The sequence below is a fragment of the Lycorma delicatula genome, chromosome 6 (assembly GCF_047948215.1).
Source record: "Lycorma delicatula isolate Av1 chromosome 6, ASM4794821v1, whole genome shotgun sequence".
In the NCBI taxonomy this organism is placed as follows: Eukaryota; Metazoa; Arthropoda; class Insecta; order Hemiptera; family Fulgoridae; genus Lycorma; species Lycorma delicatula.
This window is the reverse complement of record NC_134460.1, coordinates 110,049,124-110,068,371: the sequence shown is the minus strand read 5'-3', so window position 1 is coordinate 110,068,371 and position 19,248 is coordinate 110,049,124. Positions and strand designations below refer to the sequence as shown.

General features: G+C 31.3%; 1 protein-coding gene across 1 annotated transcript; it reads left to right on the top strand.

Moving 5' to 3' along the window:
- Positions 1 to 5,017: 5,017 nt before the first annotated feature.
- kri (uracil phosphoribosyltransferase krishah) lies at positions 5,018 to 18,711 on the top strand. Its single transcript, XM_075369478.1, has 6 exons — positions 5,018 to 5,227; positions 6,421 to 6,463; positions 10,756 to 10,905; positions 13,281 to 13,425; positions 13,761 to 13,891; positions 18,515 to 18,711. Exons 1-6 carry the CDS (start codon positions 5,097 to 5,099, stop codon positions 18,587 to 18,589), a joined length of 675 nt encoding a protein of 224 aa, XP_075225593.1. The 5' UTR covers positions 5,018 to 5,096; the 3' UTR covers positions 18,590 to 18,711.
- Positions 18,712 to 19,248: the final 537 nt, after the last annotated feature.

Below are 19,248 nucleotides of genomic sequence, written 5' to 3'. Positions count from 1 at the left end.
CCCTTAGGGTAAGGGATGACCAAAATTTTGCTGGAATTGTAAGAAGATGGGAGCTTGTCATATGCTAAACATGTGAAACTGTTTTTCACATGCAACCATTGTTATATTGAGTAAATTTGAAGTTTTTCTCAACTTTAAAGTGGAAATCTTTTTTATCCCTTACTTAGCACTGGTGAAATCTACTTCCACCTTCCAGCATGCTGAAAGGGATTTTTTAGACTGAAATAGACATTGTTCTCAAGAAACAGTTATATAAAGATGTTGTGGAATATAAGGAATAATTATTAACAATTATTGTTAAACAGTGTATGTAAAAATGTATACACAGAAGAGTAAAAACAGCAAGTTAAATGGGTAAACTGAGAAGAAAGACTGTTTAAGTCCAACTTTGCATTGAGTACCTCATTAATCAATGTAAGAAATGAAACCTAGATCAATATATGTGTCCAAATAATACTGATACTGTTGTGATAAATAAGAATTATAGCAAATAGATGGAAGAATGCAGGTGGTCATTTTCAACAGTGTTTGAATCTTGCAAGAAAAGTTTAAACATAAACAATAAACACAATAGTAAAACTCATTTTAAGTAGGGTTTGATAATAATCATGAAGTAATATAAACCAGTGATAAACCTGAATAAATGAGTCCTTTAATAATTTTGTGCAATAACAAAAGAACTGGAGAAGAAAGGAAGGAATGAACAATAATGAGATCTAGCTCAACTAAACAGACAAAAGGAAAGTGAGGTAAGAAACTGGCTATGTATTTATAGTCTATCTCACTATATTGACACAGTTGAACAGTTGAATCTTATTAAGTGTTTTCGTGTAATGAAAACAAATAATGTGTAATAAAATTTACATAATTTTATTTCCCATTAGTCTAACAAAGTTTAAAAAATAGTTTAATTTATGAATTGTGTATTTATTTGTTTAGATTAATAAAGATTTGTTGGCTTAATTCAGGGCTATTAAATAATAAACAATAATTTTTTTTCAGAAAAAGTTTCATTATTATTAAGGAATTGAAATTAAAAGACAGAGAAGTTGACTAGTGTGTAAGAAACAGCTTAAACAAACATTGAACTTAGACATCTAGCGTAATAAAATAATTAAGTAGATTTACATTTAAAACTAAGTGAATAATAGATTAACGCATGAAGCAAACCAATTCCATATCTGCTAGAAAGTGATTTTCCCTAATTACTGGGGTTTAATATTCAAAACAAATTTGGAAAATTTTGATTACTTGTTTAATTTTTCATTAGAGTAAAGATTAGAAAATTTATTGCTTAGTAAGAATATGCATAATAAAATATTAGCCAACAATTCACAAAAATCTAGAAATTTGGTGTATTCTTACAAAAAAAGCAATAAATAAATATTTAACAACTGCTTATTACATTAATTAATGTTTATTTACATTTTCTGACCTCTGTGGCAACATCTCAACTTTTCAATTGGAAGGTCCTGGATTCAAATGCAGATTAGATATGATAATTTTTATACACTACTAAATTCACAGCATACATCCATGCAAAAACTTCTAGTATATATAGTAAATTAAATCATCTAAAAAAATATAAACACATTTTACATAAAAGTAAAGTTTAATAACTTATGAAAGGTAAAATGTACATTTTACTAAACATACAGAGTGGCGTACAAAATGATCTAACTTTTGGTTTTGTTAAAAAATAATTATTTGAATTGCAATGCAGAAAAGTAAACTAAAACATGTTTACTATATATCTGGAGTTTATCTTCTGCTTATCATTGTTCAGTATGACCACCATCATCACATGTAGCAACTTCTTCAACACAAACTTCTATGTTGTTAATCTCGATGATACATATCCTCAGTTATCATATTGCACACCTTAATGATCAGCATCCGTAGTTACATTACTGTACGAGGTTGTTTAGGGAAAATCTTCTCCTTTAGAAATCCCCAGAGAGAATAATCATGCATTATTATTATTCAAATCTGGACTGTTCAGGGCTAGTTATTTAGACGCAGGGCTCCAATTTAGACGTTGATCAACGTCAACCCGATGATATCGAGCCGACAAATACGCTCCGTGCGCATTAACAAGTACTATCTCTAAATTTAAATTTAATGCCGAAAATAATTTTTTAAAAAATTAATCTATAAATTTAACGCGAAAATTTATTTGTTACATTGAAATCTATAAAAACTTATCCTGCCTAAATTAATTATCCCAATGTACACATTTGTACACGTTAAAATATTGTTATGCTAATTTGAGACCTTGCCGTTGGTGAGGGGGCTTGAGTGCTCAGGGATACAGAGTAGCTGGACCGAAGGTGCAACCATATCGGAGAGAGGTATCTGTTGAGAACCAGACTAAGGAATTATTCCTGAAAGAGGGCAGCAGCTCTTTCAGTAGTTGTTAGGGGCGTGAGTCACAATGACTTAAACGGCCATATCAACATCACTCAGTCCTCTGAGTACTGCGCAGCTGAAAGCAATGGAAAACTACAGCTGTTTTTTTTTTCCAAGAAAATGTGGCTCTCTGCATTTTCAATAGCAATAATGGAGGCGCCTTCCTTGGTAAAATATTCCGGAGGTAAAATAGTCCCCCGTTTGGATCTCCGGGTGGGGACTACTAAGGAAGGGGTCACCAGAAAAATAAAAAATAACATTCTACGAGTCGGAGCGTGGAATGTTAGAAGCTTAAAAAAGGTTGGTAGGGTAGAAAATTTAAAAAGGGAAATGAATAGGGTAAAGGTGGATATAGTAGGAATTAGTGAGGTTCGGTGGGAAGAGGAAGGCGACTTTTGGTCAGGGGATTTTAGAGTAATTAACTCAGCGTCAAATAATGGGCAGACAGGAGTAGGTTTCATGATGAACAAGATGATAGGGAGGAGAGTGGAGTATTTCAAGACGCATAGCGATAGAATCTTGTAATAAGGATAAAATCAAAACCTAAACCGACAACGATTGTTAACGTTTATATGCCTACAAGCGCCCATGATGATGATTAGGTAGAGTGTGTATACGAAGAGATTGATGAAGCAATTAAACACGTAAAAGGAGATGAAAATTTAATAATAGTTGGAGATTGGAATGCAAGCATTGGAAAAGGCAAGGAAGGAAATATAGTGGGTGAATACAGGCTGGGCAAAAGGAATGAAAAAGGGGACCAACTTATAGAGTTTTGCACGAAGTATAATTTGGTAATTGCCAACACCCAATTTAAAAATCATAATAGAAGAATATACACTTGGAAAAAGCCAGGCGATACTGCAAGGTATCAGATAGATTATATCATGGTTAAGCAAAGATTTAGAAATCAACTCGTTGACTGCAAAACTTACCCTGGAGCAGACATTGATAGCGACCATAATTTGGTGATAATGAAATGTAGATTGGGGTTTAAAAACCTGAAGAAAAGGTGTCAGATGAATCGGTGGAATTTAGAGAAGCTTGAGGAAGAGGAGGTAAAGAAGATTTTTGAGGAGGACATTGCAAGAGGTCTGAGTAAAAAAGATAAGGTAGAAAATGTAGAAGAAGAATGGGAGAATGTTAAAAAGGAAATTCTTAAATCAGCAGAAGCAAACTTAGGCGGAATAAAGAGAACTGGTAGAAAACCTTGGGTTTCAGACGATATATTGCAGCTAATGGATGAACGTAGAAAATATAAGAATGCTAGTGATGAAGAAAGTAAAAGGAACTATCGGCAATTAAGAAATGCTATAAACAGGAAGTGCAAACTGGCGAAAGAAGAGTGGATTAAAGAAAAGTGTTCAGAAGTGGAAAGAGAAATGAACATTGGTAAAATAGACTGAGCATACAGGAAAGTTAAGGAAAATTTTGGGGTACATAAATCAAAATCTAATAATGTGTTAAACAAAGATGGTACACCAATATATAATACGAAAGGTAAAGTCGATAGATGGGTGGAATATATTGAAGAGTTATACGGAGGAAATGATGTTAAAGAACAATTTAGATTCGGAGTAACAGTACAAGGTGAAAAGATAAAGATGCTACGATTTGCTGATGATATAGTAATTCTAGCCGAGAGTAAAAAGGATTTAGAAGAAACAGTGAACGGCATAGATGAAATCCTACGCAAGAACTATCGCATGAAAATAAACAAGAACAAAACAAAAGTAATGAAATGTAGTAGAAATAACAAAGATGGACCACTGAATATGAAAATAGGAGGAGAAAAGATTATGGAGGTAGAAGAATTTTGTTATTTGGGAAGTAGAATTACTAAAGATGGACGAAGCAGGAGCGATATAAATGCCGAATAGCACAAGCTAAACGAGCCTTCAGTAAGAAATATAATTTGTTTACATCAAAAATTAATTTAAATATCAGGAAAAGATTTTTGAAAGTGTATGTTTGGAGTGTCGCTTTATATGGAAGTGAAACTTGGACAATCGGAGTATCTGAGAAGAAAAGATTAGAAGCTTTTGAAATGTGGTGCTATAGGAGAATGTTAAAAATCAGATGGGTGGATAAAGTGACAAATGAAGAGGTATTGCGGCAAATAGATGAAGAAAGAAGCATTTGGAAAAATATAGTTAAAATAAGAGACAGAGTTATAGGCCACATACTAAGGCATCCTGGAATAGTCGCTTTAATATTGGAAGGACAGGTAGCAGGAAAAAATTGTGTAGGCAGGCCACGTTTGGAATATGTAAAACAAATTGTTAGGGATGTAGGATGTAGAGGGTATACTGAAATGAAACGACTAGCACTAGATAGGGAATCTTGGAGAGCTGCATCAAACCAGTCAAATGACTGAAGACAAAAAAAAAATGTTAATTTGTGGTATTGTTTGGATGCACATTCTTTCAATTTATAATTACTGCATCCTAAAGAATTATGACCGTTAAAAAAATAACTAAATATTTTCTTACACGGTAATTTGCAGCAAACACCAGCATATTTATTCCACACAATGCCCCTTCGTTAATACGAGTAGTACGTAAAATGAACCATATTGAAGTAGTAATTCAATAGAATTAATCGTTTTCGAACTGCTTCTTTTGTGGTCGTTCTAGAAGTGTTGGTTAAGTGCCAGGTCGTTCAAATTTTTATATATTGAGATAATTATGGGAAGTGTTGATGAAATAACCAAATTTGCTGACCAGAAATATGAATTAGTTGAGGAATACGGTTCAAACCTTAAAATTCTTCCCACTAACGATCAAGTTAAAGAACTTCAAACTATATTACGAGACAGGTTAGTATTTAAATGACAACAAAACAAAATGTTCAGAAATTAATAGTAATAGTAAAGCCATCTATAAAATTACTCTAAGTGGTCTTTTTTGTAGTTTTTTTAAAGCTTAGGGCTTGCATTTTGGTAGGTGGTAGAAGTTTCCAATTTACGTTGCTTCTAAACTTGACGTTTTCGGATTAATTACCATATGATGTACCACTGACATTTTGATAATTGAGACACCACCCTAGCATGTGCGTAAGTGAAATAACTTATTTATTACGAGTTATACAATTATAACAAACTAGTAAACAGTCAGATGGGATAACAATATATTTCGTTGCCAGGAAAAGAATTATTCTTGATTATACAAATGGTAGAGAAGAAAAACTTATCGGTAGTTGTTATTAGTCATGATAGCACACCAATGATTTCATTGGTGGAATATTTAAATATATTAACCTTTGATAAGTTATATTACTACTCTGCTATATATCTGTGCAGAAAGCAAGTAGTGTGCAGCCCATAAATTAGGTTGAAATTGAGTTTTGTAGAAAGTAAGAATCTGATATGCATTTAATTGGACACATTTTTGAAAAAAGTATCCATTAAAGTAATGCATGCTACAAAGTATTGTGATTTTTATTAAATAAGTATTTATTTTAAGGAGTATAATATAGATTGAATTTTAATATAGCAAAGAAAGTGCATCAAACAAAACTGAGGTATTGTTATATGGGTAATGTTTGAATAATCTGCACAAAGTAATGATCTCCAGCTGTTTTGTTAAAAACAAATTATTGCAGTTCTCCAATTATATAATATTATGTAATTATAAATATATAACAGTCAACTTCAAGGTTAGTAAACAGCATTTTAATATCAGGCTATTAGATTGAATGAATCTTTCTTGTTTAAATTCTTCTCGTGGTTAGAATTTTTTAATGTTAAATTATTCATAAGTAGGTAATGTCATTTTTATTACGATAAATTTTGTAACAATCAATTTTAATCTCAACAGCTTAAACATTTTAAAAATTAGATTTAGGTAAAAGCATATAATATAATCTTTTTATGCTTTAATTAAGGCATATTTATAGCTTCTGTGGTATGACTGTGAAGTCAATTAAATCATCTTTATTTCTATTTTTTATAAAATTTTGATTTAATGTTATTAAGACAAAAATTGAATAAATGAATGCATATTTTTTCAGGAATACTTCAAGAAGTGACTTTAAATTCTATGCAGATCGTTTGGTAAGTTACCATTTAACATGAACACGCGGGTGCACACACACACATGTGTTCAGCTTAAAAGAGCCCCCATCACCTAGTAGTTTATACTAAATACATATTTTTGTTAAAGTACATTTATTGTGTGAGGTGGGTAAAGTAATGTGGAAGTTATTGGTATGATGGAGCTGGGCTGGGGAGGACGGTTTATTTCCTGCGCATTAAATATTTCCAGTCTGTGTTGAGCATTAGCTTTTGAAAAAGGTTACATAATTGTTTGTTAAAATGCAATTAACTTTTAAAGAACAGATATTCATGATGGAAACTTATTTAGAGATGAAATCTCATGTTGTGTTTCGCAAAAGTTAAATGAGATTCTTGAAAAGGAAGCACCGGTGAAATGTTTTATTCAGAAGTTAGTTAAAAAATTACGTGACAAGATATGGTGACTAGAAATGTGCTTGACAGGTTGTACTGGACATTAAAGTGGTATTTACCCAAAATCTTTGCAGAAATTAAACTGGGAAAAACATTTCACTAGGTTCAGTTCACACTGCAGAGAGGAGAATGCTGAAGAGCTATCTATATTAAATACAGGTTTTCCATGAGCTAACTAATGCTGATTGTGCTAAAAGGGTTCACTACTGTCATTGGTTTAAGAACTTCATTAGAGGCAACATTGGCATTTTAGATAAGTGTTTTTCACAGATGAAGAGTGGTTTCACCTTGGTGGGTGTGTTAATATTCAGAACTGTCAGAACCTGCACATATACTGAAAACCTGCACATTTTCTTTTAATCTCCCCTACACACAAAAAATAGGCATTTGGTGTGTGGTTTCAAGGTGACAAATAATAGGACCCTTATTTATTTTTTGAATTTCTTGGTACATGGTAGTCTACCATGAAATTATACAACAATTAGTTTATAGTCTTATTGCAAGGGGATGAGCATGACTGCTGGTTGCAACAGGACAGCACCGTTTGCTATACAGTTCGCTCTACTATGGAGATGCTGCATGATTTCTTCAGTGTAAGAATTATTTATAAAGGTTTGTTGCCACCAAGATCTCCTGATCTGACTAGTCCAGATTTCTGTCTGTGGGGTTCTTAAAAAAAATAGTGTATAGGAGCAATACACACACTCTTCAGGACTTGATAGTCATTACCAATCCATCCAGAAAATAGACAGGGTACAGATAACAAGAGTAGTCAGGAACATGGTCAGATGTGTTGACAAATGCTTAGAAGTGGATGGATATCATTTTCAGTACCTTTTGTAAATTATTATGTAAGTGTTTGTCAATAAACTATTGTTTACAGAATAAAGAAAGTAATGGGGCCTCTTTTAAGTGTGAAATTTTGTACACACACACACACACACACACATATATATATATATATATATATATATATATATGTGTGTGTATGTGCATGTGCGTTTGTATGTGTATGTTTCAATAGAAAGTATTAGGGTCGTTCAATAAGTCCTTAGAAAATTCAAGAGATGGCACTCATAGTATCGAAAACGGTTTGCTTTTAGTAAGCGTCATTTGTCACTAGAGTGCAGTTAAAGTTTCAGCTGTATCCATCACGTGGTTTCATTGCCATAGTTGATTGAAGCAACAAGCTACTGCTTATTTAGAAAAATTGAAAAAGTGAGTTTCAAGTGGTGATTAAACACATATTTAAAAGGCTTAAGTGGAGGTGACCATCCCTGAAATGATTGAAAAAATTCACGATATGGTTTTGAGTGATCGGCGAATCAAAGTGTACAAAATAGTTGAGACCACAGACATATCGCAAGGTACAGTGTTTTCAATTTTGCAGAGAAAATTTGGTGTGAAAAAAAATTTGGCAAGATGGGTGCTGTATTTGCTCCCAGTGGAGAATGTACGCAATTGTGTGGTCGACTCCGAAGCTGTTTTGGCACTTTTCTGTCACAATCCTGACAAGTTTCTGCGTCTATACATAACTGTGGACAACACATGGATACACTATTCCCAGAAACAAAGGAACAGTCAAAACAATAACTGGAGAGTATTATGCGTTGTTATTGCACCGATTGAGCAAAGAAATAAAAAAAATTCCCATTTGAAAAAGAAAAAGATCCTCTTCCATTAAGACAATGCACGGTGCACAACTGCACAGTAATGATAGCCAAAATTAAGGAATTAAAGTTTGAGTTATTAGAGCATCCACTGGATGGCCCTCAGTGATTTTTTTATTTATTTCCGGACTTGAAAAAATGGCTCGGCAGGCAACAGTTCACGTTGAACGAGGAGGTCATTGCCCAAACTGATGCTATTTTGAGGATCTTCTGAAATCCCATTTTTTGGATGGCTTAAAAAAGTTGGAGAAACACTTGGAAATGTGTGTAGAGTTAAAAGGAGATTATGTTGAGATATAAAGAAAAAACTACACAAAATAATTTGTTTTTCTATCTTTTTCTAAGGATTTATTGAACGACCCTCTAATTTTTTATTCCATAATTAGTTCTGTCCAGTTTATTTTAGAAATATATGTTTTTGTATCATTTTACTTTTATAAATAGGATATGTGGCACACAAAAACCAGTAGATCACATAGAAATACTGGAGATTTACCCAAAGTGAATTTTTTTCTGACAAACTCTGGATTTATAGAATAAAAATACTAAAAAAATAGTATGGACAATTCCTTTTTAATGGGGCGACTTATTAGCATTATATATTTCACTGTGCTTGAAAACTACCTGATCCCACAGGTACAACAAGACATGGAGGAAAGTTTCATATTTTAACTAGATAGTATACCATCACACTATGTCTTGTGATTACCTGCACAGATCCTGTTTGCATCAGTCATGTTGTATTAGTATGTGATTTCCTGATATTTAACACTTAGATTTTTCAATATAGGATTTTAAAAACAAAATGCTTTACCTTCCTGCAACTATCAGTGAGTTATGTCAGTGGATTGTATGTATACAGATACAAGTAATGTGGGAATATTTATGCACATCTAAGATGAAATTGCTGATAAGTAGCTGACTTTCTGAGTGGCAAGGGGAAGCCATTTTTGTTCTGTAAATTTGTGTACTGTGAGTAAATTGTGTATGTATGTTTATTAAATATAAATTTAATATTACTTTGCGCAATAAATTTAGAATACTTATATTTTAATGTTGCCCAAATTAATTACATATAGTATTGTGTATTAAAATAAGAATATATACGAGGGTTACTTTTTTTTCAAGGACCGATTGGTCACAAAATTAAAACCACAGTGAAAATAAAAAAATTTTTATTTGTAACAAGTACTTACATAGTCGCCACTCCGATTTAGACATTTGTCGTAGCGTGGTACCAACTTTCCAATACCCTCGTCATAGAACAGAGCTGCCTGTGTTTTCAGCCATGTTTCTATGCTGGTCTGCAGCTCTTGGTGGAATTCATGGAACGTGCCACGACCATCACTGCAGCCTCATGCTGCGTGACTCTTCAATGTCAACGTCTACGAAGGACAATCCAGAATAAGCGGAGAGGAATGTTGTCATCAGGCATTGTCTTTCTCCATGACAATGCTCGGCTGCACACTGCAGCTGTAGCAAAGAAGCTCCTGCAGCGTTTTTGTTGGGAAGTGTTTGATCGCCCACCATGCAGCCTGGACTTGGCTCCATCCGATTTTGCTCACATGAAACGCTGGCTAGGAGGACAACATTTTGGCACAGACATCGAGCTGCAGACCAGCGTAGAAACATGGCTGAAAACACAGGCGGCTCCGTTCTATGATGAGGGTATTGGAAAGTTGGTACCACGCTACGACAATGTCTAAATCTGATTGGCGAATATGTAGAGAAATAGCGTAACTATGTAAGTACTTGTTACAAATAAAAAATTGCTTATTTTCACTGTGGTTTTAATTTCGTGACCGATCGGACCTTGAAAAAAAAACAACCAACCCTCGTATTTATGTGATTATGATTAATAAGTATTTATAATTTCAATTTTGTAAGTTCATGCATCATAAGTAAATTTGTAATATTAATTATCAAAAAATGTTTTTGTTCATTAAAATAATAATTATAAATAAATAAATATAGTTTGTTAGAAAAGAAGCTTTTATATTATTGTTTTTTTTTATCTGCTTTTCACTCTTATTTCATTCATATTGATTTTTGGCAGAAAATGTTTAAAACCAAATTAGAAAATAAAACTAAAATTAATCATATAATTCAAGAGCCTTTAGCATCTTCTTTTTGTGTACACTTATGCTGTCATTTTTAATTTGGTTGATCTAATGTTTTTGTTTTTATTTCAAATTTTATTCTTATTAGATAAGACTAGTAATTGAAGAGAGTCTTAATCAACTTCCATTCTCAAAATGTGTTATAACAACTCCAACTGGATCGTATTATAATGGACTTAGATATGAAAGAGGCAACTGTGGTGTCAGTATTGTCCGTAGTGGAGAAGCTATGGAACAGGTAATAACTATATTGAAACCTTTTTTAAGTTTGCTGTAAGTTACCATGAAGATTAATTATATTATCGTACATAATTTGATGAAACTGTGATCTTCAGAACTTAGTGCTTTTTAAAAAGTAACTATAATGCAAACATTATTATTTTCATAATATTTGTTATAAAATTTGGATCTTCTACATTATATGTTGTCACCACTGAATTAAATCATGTACTTAAACTAATGCTTTCATGAAAACTACAGCTCCATTTAAGTTTAAATAAAATATGGATATGGTACACAGCACATATACTTTTATTGAACATACATTTTACCAAAGCTATTTGTAAAATATTTTTTATACTTTTTTTTATTTTTATTTTAGATATTGAGCTAATTATTGTGCATTTTTCATCTGTATTATTGTAAGTATAATTTTATAATGGAACTGTACATTCATGAAAAATTTAATTTAAGTGCATGGTTTAATTCAGTGGAACGGATAACTGAGAAGATACTAAAATTATATTACCCTATTGTTATTATTGTACATTTTTCATTTAAAATTATCAAACATTTAAAGTGAAATATTTAATTTATGGTGGTATGAGATCAGTTTGAAATGCATCTAACCATATTTATTTTCTTGGGATACAGCTGTAGTAAAAAGGGGCACAGTTAACTTTCTGTACATTTATGATTTTTATAGTCTTATTAATTTTAGATTTTTTTAATCTTCAGTCAGTACTCTATTGTCTTTTGATACAATTGTGTTTTTTTCTTTATTGTGGCTGATCACAGGAATATTTGAACAATGAGATTTGATTGAGTTTTTTCTAAAGCTTGGGGTTAACCAGTGTTAGGCATTATGTAAGATTTAACAAACATTCAATGTTATGTAGGTTAAATAAGTAAAACAGTAGCATAAAAAAAGTGGTATAGAACAGTGGTTTAAAAGAGATTGCTAAACATTAACGTAAAGTAATCAGTGTTCTGATAGAAAATCCATCATGGCAGTGTCATGACAATAGTTAAAATATGATTCTCCAGGTTTACCAAGCACCTTAGTTTTCAGATATATCATTGATACTCCTAAAGTTGACAGTTCTACTTAAAGTTAAAGAACCTTTAGTTTAGAGTTGGGAGTATATTATATAAAATGGGATAACCCAACTGAATGCTCTTTTGAAATGAGACTTTGCAGATATCATTTGAAGAATGAGAAGCCACTGAACTAATTGTGCTTACTGACAGAATCATAATTTGAAGGAGATATAGGTATATATATGAATCCTTGAGTCTTTTTTTTAATCAACCCTAGACAAATATTTTTTAAAACATCAATTAATGCTTATGCCAGCAGCAAAAATTATCTGTCATGGGAAATAATGTTGTATAGTATCACATATAATAGAAAACCATTTGGTTATAATATGAAATTATGACTATTAAACATGTATTTTCCTAAAACTCCATACTTTAATCTACTTCTCTTCTTAATTACCACCAATACCGTGGCATTTGTTGTAGCAGTGCATGAGGTTCAACATACCTTACCTCCTGTATTTTTTTTTACCATTCCATTTAACTACTACTTGACAGGTACTTTCAATTTATCGCTTGTGAATTTCTTCCTACCCAAAAAGTTTTCAGCCTTTGAATTTATGGAAATTGCTAGGCTGAATTGTTTATTCATTTTAAAACCTCACATGTAAATGATCGTAGGGAGGAATTGCCAAGTGATAGACTACAGCAAATTATGTCGAGAGACCATTTAAACGTGAGTCTCACAAATGTGTAACTCCAGGCAAGAGAATTTACTTAATGGTCATTACTATATTTAATTACCAATAGCGTTCATATTACAAAAAATAAGAATAAGTTCAAATAAATGTTAAGTAATACAGTGGTTAGTACTTGTATTTATTTTAGCTATGATAATTGTTCATTGATAGTGGACAGCGGCATAATGCAAGGAAGATAAGCACTCACCATTATACATATTGCCATTATCTAGTAATAAATTATCAGCAAATTGAGCTGTAATACAAGTAGCCTTCAATTTTAATATTTTAATTCGCAGATAAATGTATTTATGATTGTAAATGGTATTTATTAATTTCTGATAACAACTGTGTCAAACCTATTTATTCCATATATCTGCATTTTTTGAAAATTTAATTTTTTAATTAAATTTTTGTAACATAATGCAAAAAGTTCAAAATTAGAAAATAAGCCGCCATATTGCAGTTTTTTTTTTTTTAGAAGTAATGATACATTATAAGTTGTTTCATATAAATTTTAGGTGGAACTTGATGAGTTGTTATTTTTTTAAAGATTTGCTCCATTTTACATTTTTAAAGTTATTATATAAAGTCTTTTGTTGTTTGGTTTTAGGGTCTTCGTGATTGTTGTCGTTCTATAAGGATTGGTAAAATATTAGTTGAATCTGATGCTGATACTCATGAAGCAAGAGTTGTTTACGCTAGATTTCCAGAAGATATAGCCAGCAGAAAAGTACTTCTAATGTATCCTATAATGAGTAAGAAAGAAATAGTTTTTATTTTTTATAATTATTTGTATTTATATTATGGAGGAGATTTGGAAGCATGGCTTCCTGTGATTGGTGTACAGCTAATAGTTTTATTGTGCAGCCATCAAATAGAAATTGGAGCTCTCACATTGCCCCAAGGAAACTAACTCAGATAACCAAAAATGTGGAAGAAGGAACCATAAATTGTTCTGTTAAACTCCTACTGGAGGGTTGGTTGTATAAGTATTAATGATTACAACAGAATTATTTTCTTAACAAGATGTTGAGTTTTTTTATTATAATTTTCTATACTGATTATTAATAATTCAATTTTAATATTATAGGTACTGGTAATACTGTAATAAAAGCTGTTACGGTACTTATGGAGCATAATGTTTTGGAAGAAAACATTATCCTTTCAAATCTTTTCTCAACTCCTTTTGCTGCCAGAACAATAATTTCTGCATTTCCTCAGGTCAGTTTTTTATGATATAATTAGCGTGTATGCATTATGTTAATTAGAATTTTCAATATTTGCAATTTGTTGTTATTAAATATAGTTTTAATTATTTCATTAGTTTTTACAAATTAGAAGATATATATGTATATGAATTAGAACTTGTGAGAGGCATTGATAAAGATCATAACCTGGCAGTTGGTTTAGTAATTAGCTACTACATCAGCTGGTGTTAGATTTGATCTTTGGCAAGGATCCGGTATTATTTTATCCAAAATTTTGCTCATTTCACTTTCCTTACTAAAATATATACAGAAAAAAAGCATGTCTCGGATCATAATAATAAAAGTAATATTATTCTAAACTTGTTAATTTTTACTGGTAAATCATACTGAACTAGACGTTTCCTTCATATTGTCTGAATGTAATCACAAGGCTGAAAGAAAGTATTGTAGACTTCGTTTAATATGCTCACAAATAAAATGATTTTCTGCTTAAAACATAATTTTTACTAAGTCTCTAAACCAATAAAGCAAAATATGTATATATATTTCCAATTAATATGCAATCAATCCTGCCTAATATGCTCTCTTGTATTGAAACTGAAATTTAACTGTTACATAAGGTTGTTTAGCAATTTATTCATGGAAATAACATTGATTTAAGCTCCTTGAAAGTTTGTCGTAAACTTCTCCCTAAACAAACTGTAAGAAAATATAACCATTCATCATAACAGCAGATATTAATCTTAGAATTCAGTTCAGTGCTGTATGTGAATTCGAGCTGATTTGACATCTGTTCCTCTCACTATTTTGCTGAGTAAGAACTGTTTGAATTGTTTGTTTTTCTCTTTTAAATGATTTTTTTAGCATCGGTGGTTAGTGAGGTTAGTGTAGAGCAACACGAACAGCATTAAAAGGAAAGTGTTATAAGTTGATGATAAATAAACAATTTTAAAATCATATCAGAATTATAAAGTAAAACTTCAAAGTCAAATCTTTAAAGATCTTAACATTCCTGATTCAACATAAGAACAATTTTTAAAAAAAACAAAGATTCAGGTGCTGATTCAGATTCAAGTGCTACACAAGGTGGAACAAAAATAAGGAAGATAAAAACTGGTAATGGTTAGAAGATTATTATTAAAATAATTTCAGTAGCTTACAACTGCTAATTAATATGACACTTAAAGAAAAAGCACTGAATTTAGCCAAGGAACTTCAAATTGTCAACTTTACTGCACCTAGTGGTTGGGTTGACAGATTCAAATCACAACACAGAACTGTATATCGTCAGATCTGTGGTGAATCTTGAGTCTGTGAACAAAAAAGATCCTGTGTCGTGGAAAAATAATACTACAGCTTGTGAAATGTTTTTAACGCAGATGAATTCGGTTTTTTTTAAAGTGATGCCAAATAAGTCCTTGGTTTACAAAAAAGACAAATATCACGGTGGCAAAAAAAGATAAGAAAAACTTATGGTTTTAGTTTGTACTAATGCAGATGATACTGAGAAAATTCAGCTTCTATTCATAGGAAAGGCAAAATCACCAGTCTTTTAAAAATAATTGAACATTCCTGTGTGGTTGCCAACATTGAGCTTGGATAACTTATGAACATTTTGCTTTTTATTGATGACTGCGTAACACATCAAACAGATCTCGAACTATCAAACGTAAAAATTATTTTTCTGTCTCTCAATAGGACGAATCATCTACAGCCTATGAACCAGATTGTAATAAAGTTGTGAAAAAGTAGTGTTGTAATAGGTTGGTTCAACTTTATTTACTTGCTATGAATCAAGTGTTACCTTTTCCCAGTATAATGATTTTGGATGCAATTCATTTTATCACTGCGACATGGGATATAGTCACATTCAAAGTTATAGAAAACTGTTTTATTAAAGTTGGGGTAAAGTGACAAAAAAAAGAAGAACTGGCAACTGACAGTGCTGATGTTAAAAAGGAAGTAAAAGAAAATGGAAGGAAGGAAGTATAAGACAACTGTCTTATATGTGTCCGCAGTACACATCAGTTGACAACGATGTACTAACATGTGAGGAGAGCTCAATGCAAGAAATTGTACAAGAGGTGAGAAATGAGGAAAGTGATGATGATAAAGAAGAAGAATATAAGAACCTACACCACCATCAAACACAACTGCTCCGTTAGAAGCTCTTAGTGAGGTTGGCGTTACATGTTCAGTCTGTCTGACTTACCAGATGAACTGTATAAAATAAATTTTTTGTAAACTTTAATTTTGAATTCACATTTTAAAATGACAAGGCTAAGCAGAATTGATGACTATCTTAAAAATAAGTAATAAGTAACGTTTTGATCTTTATTACAGTTAATTCAGTGATCTGAGTTTTTTAATTATATATTTGATGTTCCAGAAAAAAAGTATGTACATATATTTATTTATCTTACCTGTATTTATAATTACTACCATTAATATTTTCTCACATAATGCCCTCAACAACACTTCTTCTAAGAAGTGTCTTAGCTGCTTCTCAGCTAAGATGATTTTCCACATAAGATTCTAATTTGCATCAGACCCATGAAAATCGTATTAAGGGGGTTTACTGTATTAAGTTTTTAGTTAAATATTACTTCAAATAAATTTTGTTTGCTTTCTCATTAAAGGCTAATTTTGTTTAATAATTATAAAACTGATTAAAGCAGACATTTCAGAGAATTGGTTAGTCTGTATATTTGAAAATTATGTATGTTTACGATACATAGTAATGAGAAAATATGAAATTCCATGTTGTCAAATGATCTGTTAGATTATTTATTTATGAAGTAATAATCAGTTGTGACAGATTTACAAAGATATTTAGACATTAGATACTGAAGTAGGTTCATGGAGAGGTCTGTAAAGCATTTTTAATCGGAAGTTTATTCCATTAAAGAAAAATTTCTTTCCCTAACTGGCAATAAGTGAGTTGTAAATAAACATTAATAGGTTGTATGTTTAGGATTAAGTTCAATTTTTGACTCTCCTAACACTCACTACTGGCTTCCCAGGTAAACTCATCTGGTTGGTCTAGTGTGAACACATCATTGCAAATCAGCTGATTTCAAAGTCGAGAGTTTTAACGTTTAAATCCTAATAAAGCAGTTACTTTTATATGAATTTGAATACTAGATCATGGATACCGGTGTTCTTTGGTGGTTGGGTTTTAATTAACCACACACCTCATGAATGGTCAACCTGATACTGTAGAAAACTACTCTTCAATATTCATACATATCATCCTCTGAAGTAATACTTCACAGTGGTTCTGGAGGCTAAACAGAAAAAAAAAGTCACCAGATAAAATATGTATTACATTGCGAGATCCAAAACTGTTTAAGAACTAACATTGCATAAAAGCAAGTGTTTATGAAAAAATTGATGAAGTAGAAAACACTTTTATTTGAAAAAATGTATGCTAAAGAAAAATGAAAACTTGATATAAAATAAGAATAGTTGCAAAGCACCATATCCTGATAGATATTTTTCTTTATTTTATGGTAATTTAACAATTTTAAACTTTCAAAATATGAAATGTTAGAAAATCATGTTGCTGTATTTAAAAATTAGGATTGAAGGCATGTTATTCATTAGTATTTTAAAATAACTTTAAAAAACCATCTTGTTGGAGTCATCAGTTAATTAATTTGTAAATTAAAAAAACTGTTTGCATCTTCCGTTAAGTTATCTATTTTTTCTCTTGACTGATGAGTTAATTCACCACACAAGCTTACAAAAAAGCTTGTACTTGGGAATCTGAAAATGGAAATTTGTAGTGTATGAAAAATGCCATGCCTGACTTGGATTTGAACCCAAAGGCTGAGACACTACCACTCTGCCATGATGATCAGCATTGATAGTTTATATTTTTGTTAAGAAGTTTACAAATCGCAGAACTGAGATCAAGGGTGCAGAAGAAGTTTTTTTTAGAGAAAGGATGATCTATCCTCATGAAATGTAGTGTGATGGTCATAATGTGGTTTGTTTGTAACAACTTCTACTAGAGGAAAGCTAACGAGACTTCCTCCAGTTTGCATATACTCATCCTGTCCACAGTCCTTTGAATACTGAGGCATTTTCAATTTGGAACAGTACTCTACTGAGAATGATTTTGCATTAACTACTTTAATATTCAGTGCTGCTGCAATGCCATCCATGTACAGCTGTAATGACTTTCATTCCATGCATATTGCCAATAGATTGTAATATTTTGTTAGGATGTGATGAATAAGTATATTTAAGTGATAGTAAATCATGTGAAGTATATTGTATGTTATCATTCAGAACAGTCATAAGTTACAAATTTTTATAATCAGTAGTTAGCAGTAACTAAAATAAACTGATACAGTAGTGTAATTTAGTATGAATATATTCAGGTAGATAATAGCATATTGACTTGGTTATAAACATTGCAGTGAATATGTTAAACATACAATGCCACAAAATTGCTTTTTCTTCAAGAATAAAGAGCCAGATGAATAATCTTACTTAATATTGGATTGGAATTGTGTATATTTAGTTTCAAGTGGAGTTAGAGGTTTATTTTATATACAGATGTAATTATGTTAAATATTTGTTTCATGAACTTCATTGTTTAAACAGAGGCTCTCTTTTTGTATTGCAGCTGAAAATATTAACTTCAGAGCTTCATCATGTAGCACCAAATCATTTTGGACAGAAATATTTTGGTACGGATTAACTGCTTAACATCAAGATCTGAAAAATAATTTCATTTTTGCATTTCAGTTACTTTTAATAAAATTTGTTCCTATTTGTAAATTGTAATTAATTATTTATTAAATATTATCTGTGATTAATAAATGAATTGGCTTATTTATTTACTGCCTGTTTTAGTATTTCCTCAGTATTACTACAAACATTTTAACCCACATGGAAATTTTAATGGGTGAACACTTCTGCAAAAGTGCTGATGTAGGTTTCTATGTCAAAAAATAAAATGTCTTGTTTAGCTAATATATTTTCTTTATTAACATGAATTTCAATTGCGACTGTACTTTGCTTTCTACATTAGTTTTTCCATGGTTCAGTGCATAATGACTTGCTGTTAACTTTAAATTTTTTTTTATAAATAGCAGAAAAAAATCTAATCTGTGAGATGCATATAAAGAAAGTCAGGTTTATATTAAGGAAATAATTTTCAGTATGACATGGAGTGTTCTTAACTTTTTAAAAATCTACTCCATAGACATTTTTTCATGAAATGATTACTCTAACAAGACTCATTGTTTTCTCATTATCACACTCATATTTTTCATTTCACAGAAATGAATTCTGTTTATTTTTATTTTTGATATCCGAACAATCCAGAGCAAATCTGTTTACATGCACCCACACATT

Coding starts and splice junctions, on each gene's coding strand:
- kri (XM_075369478.1), top strand. CDS start 5,097: ATGGGAAGTGTTGATGAAATAACCAAATTTGCTGACCAGAAATATGAA. Junction 6,464..10,755: donor AATTCTATGCAGATCGTTTG/GTAAGTTACCAT, acceptor TATTCTTATTAG/ATAAGACTAGTAATTGAAGA. Junction 10,906..13,280: donor GTGGAGAAGCTATGGAACAG/GTAATAACTATA, acceptor GTTTGGTTTTAG/GGTCTTCGTGATTGTTGTCG.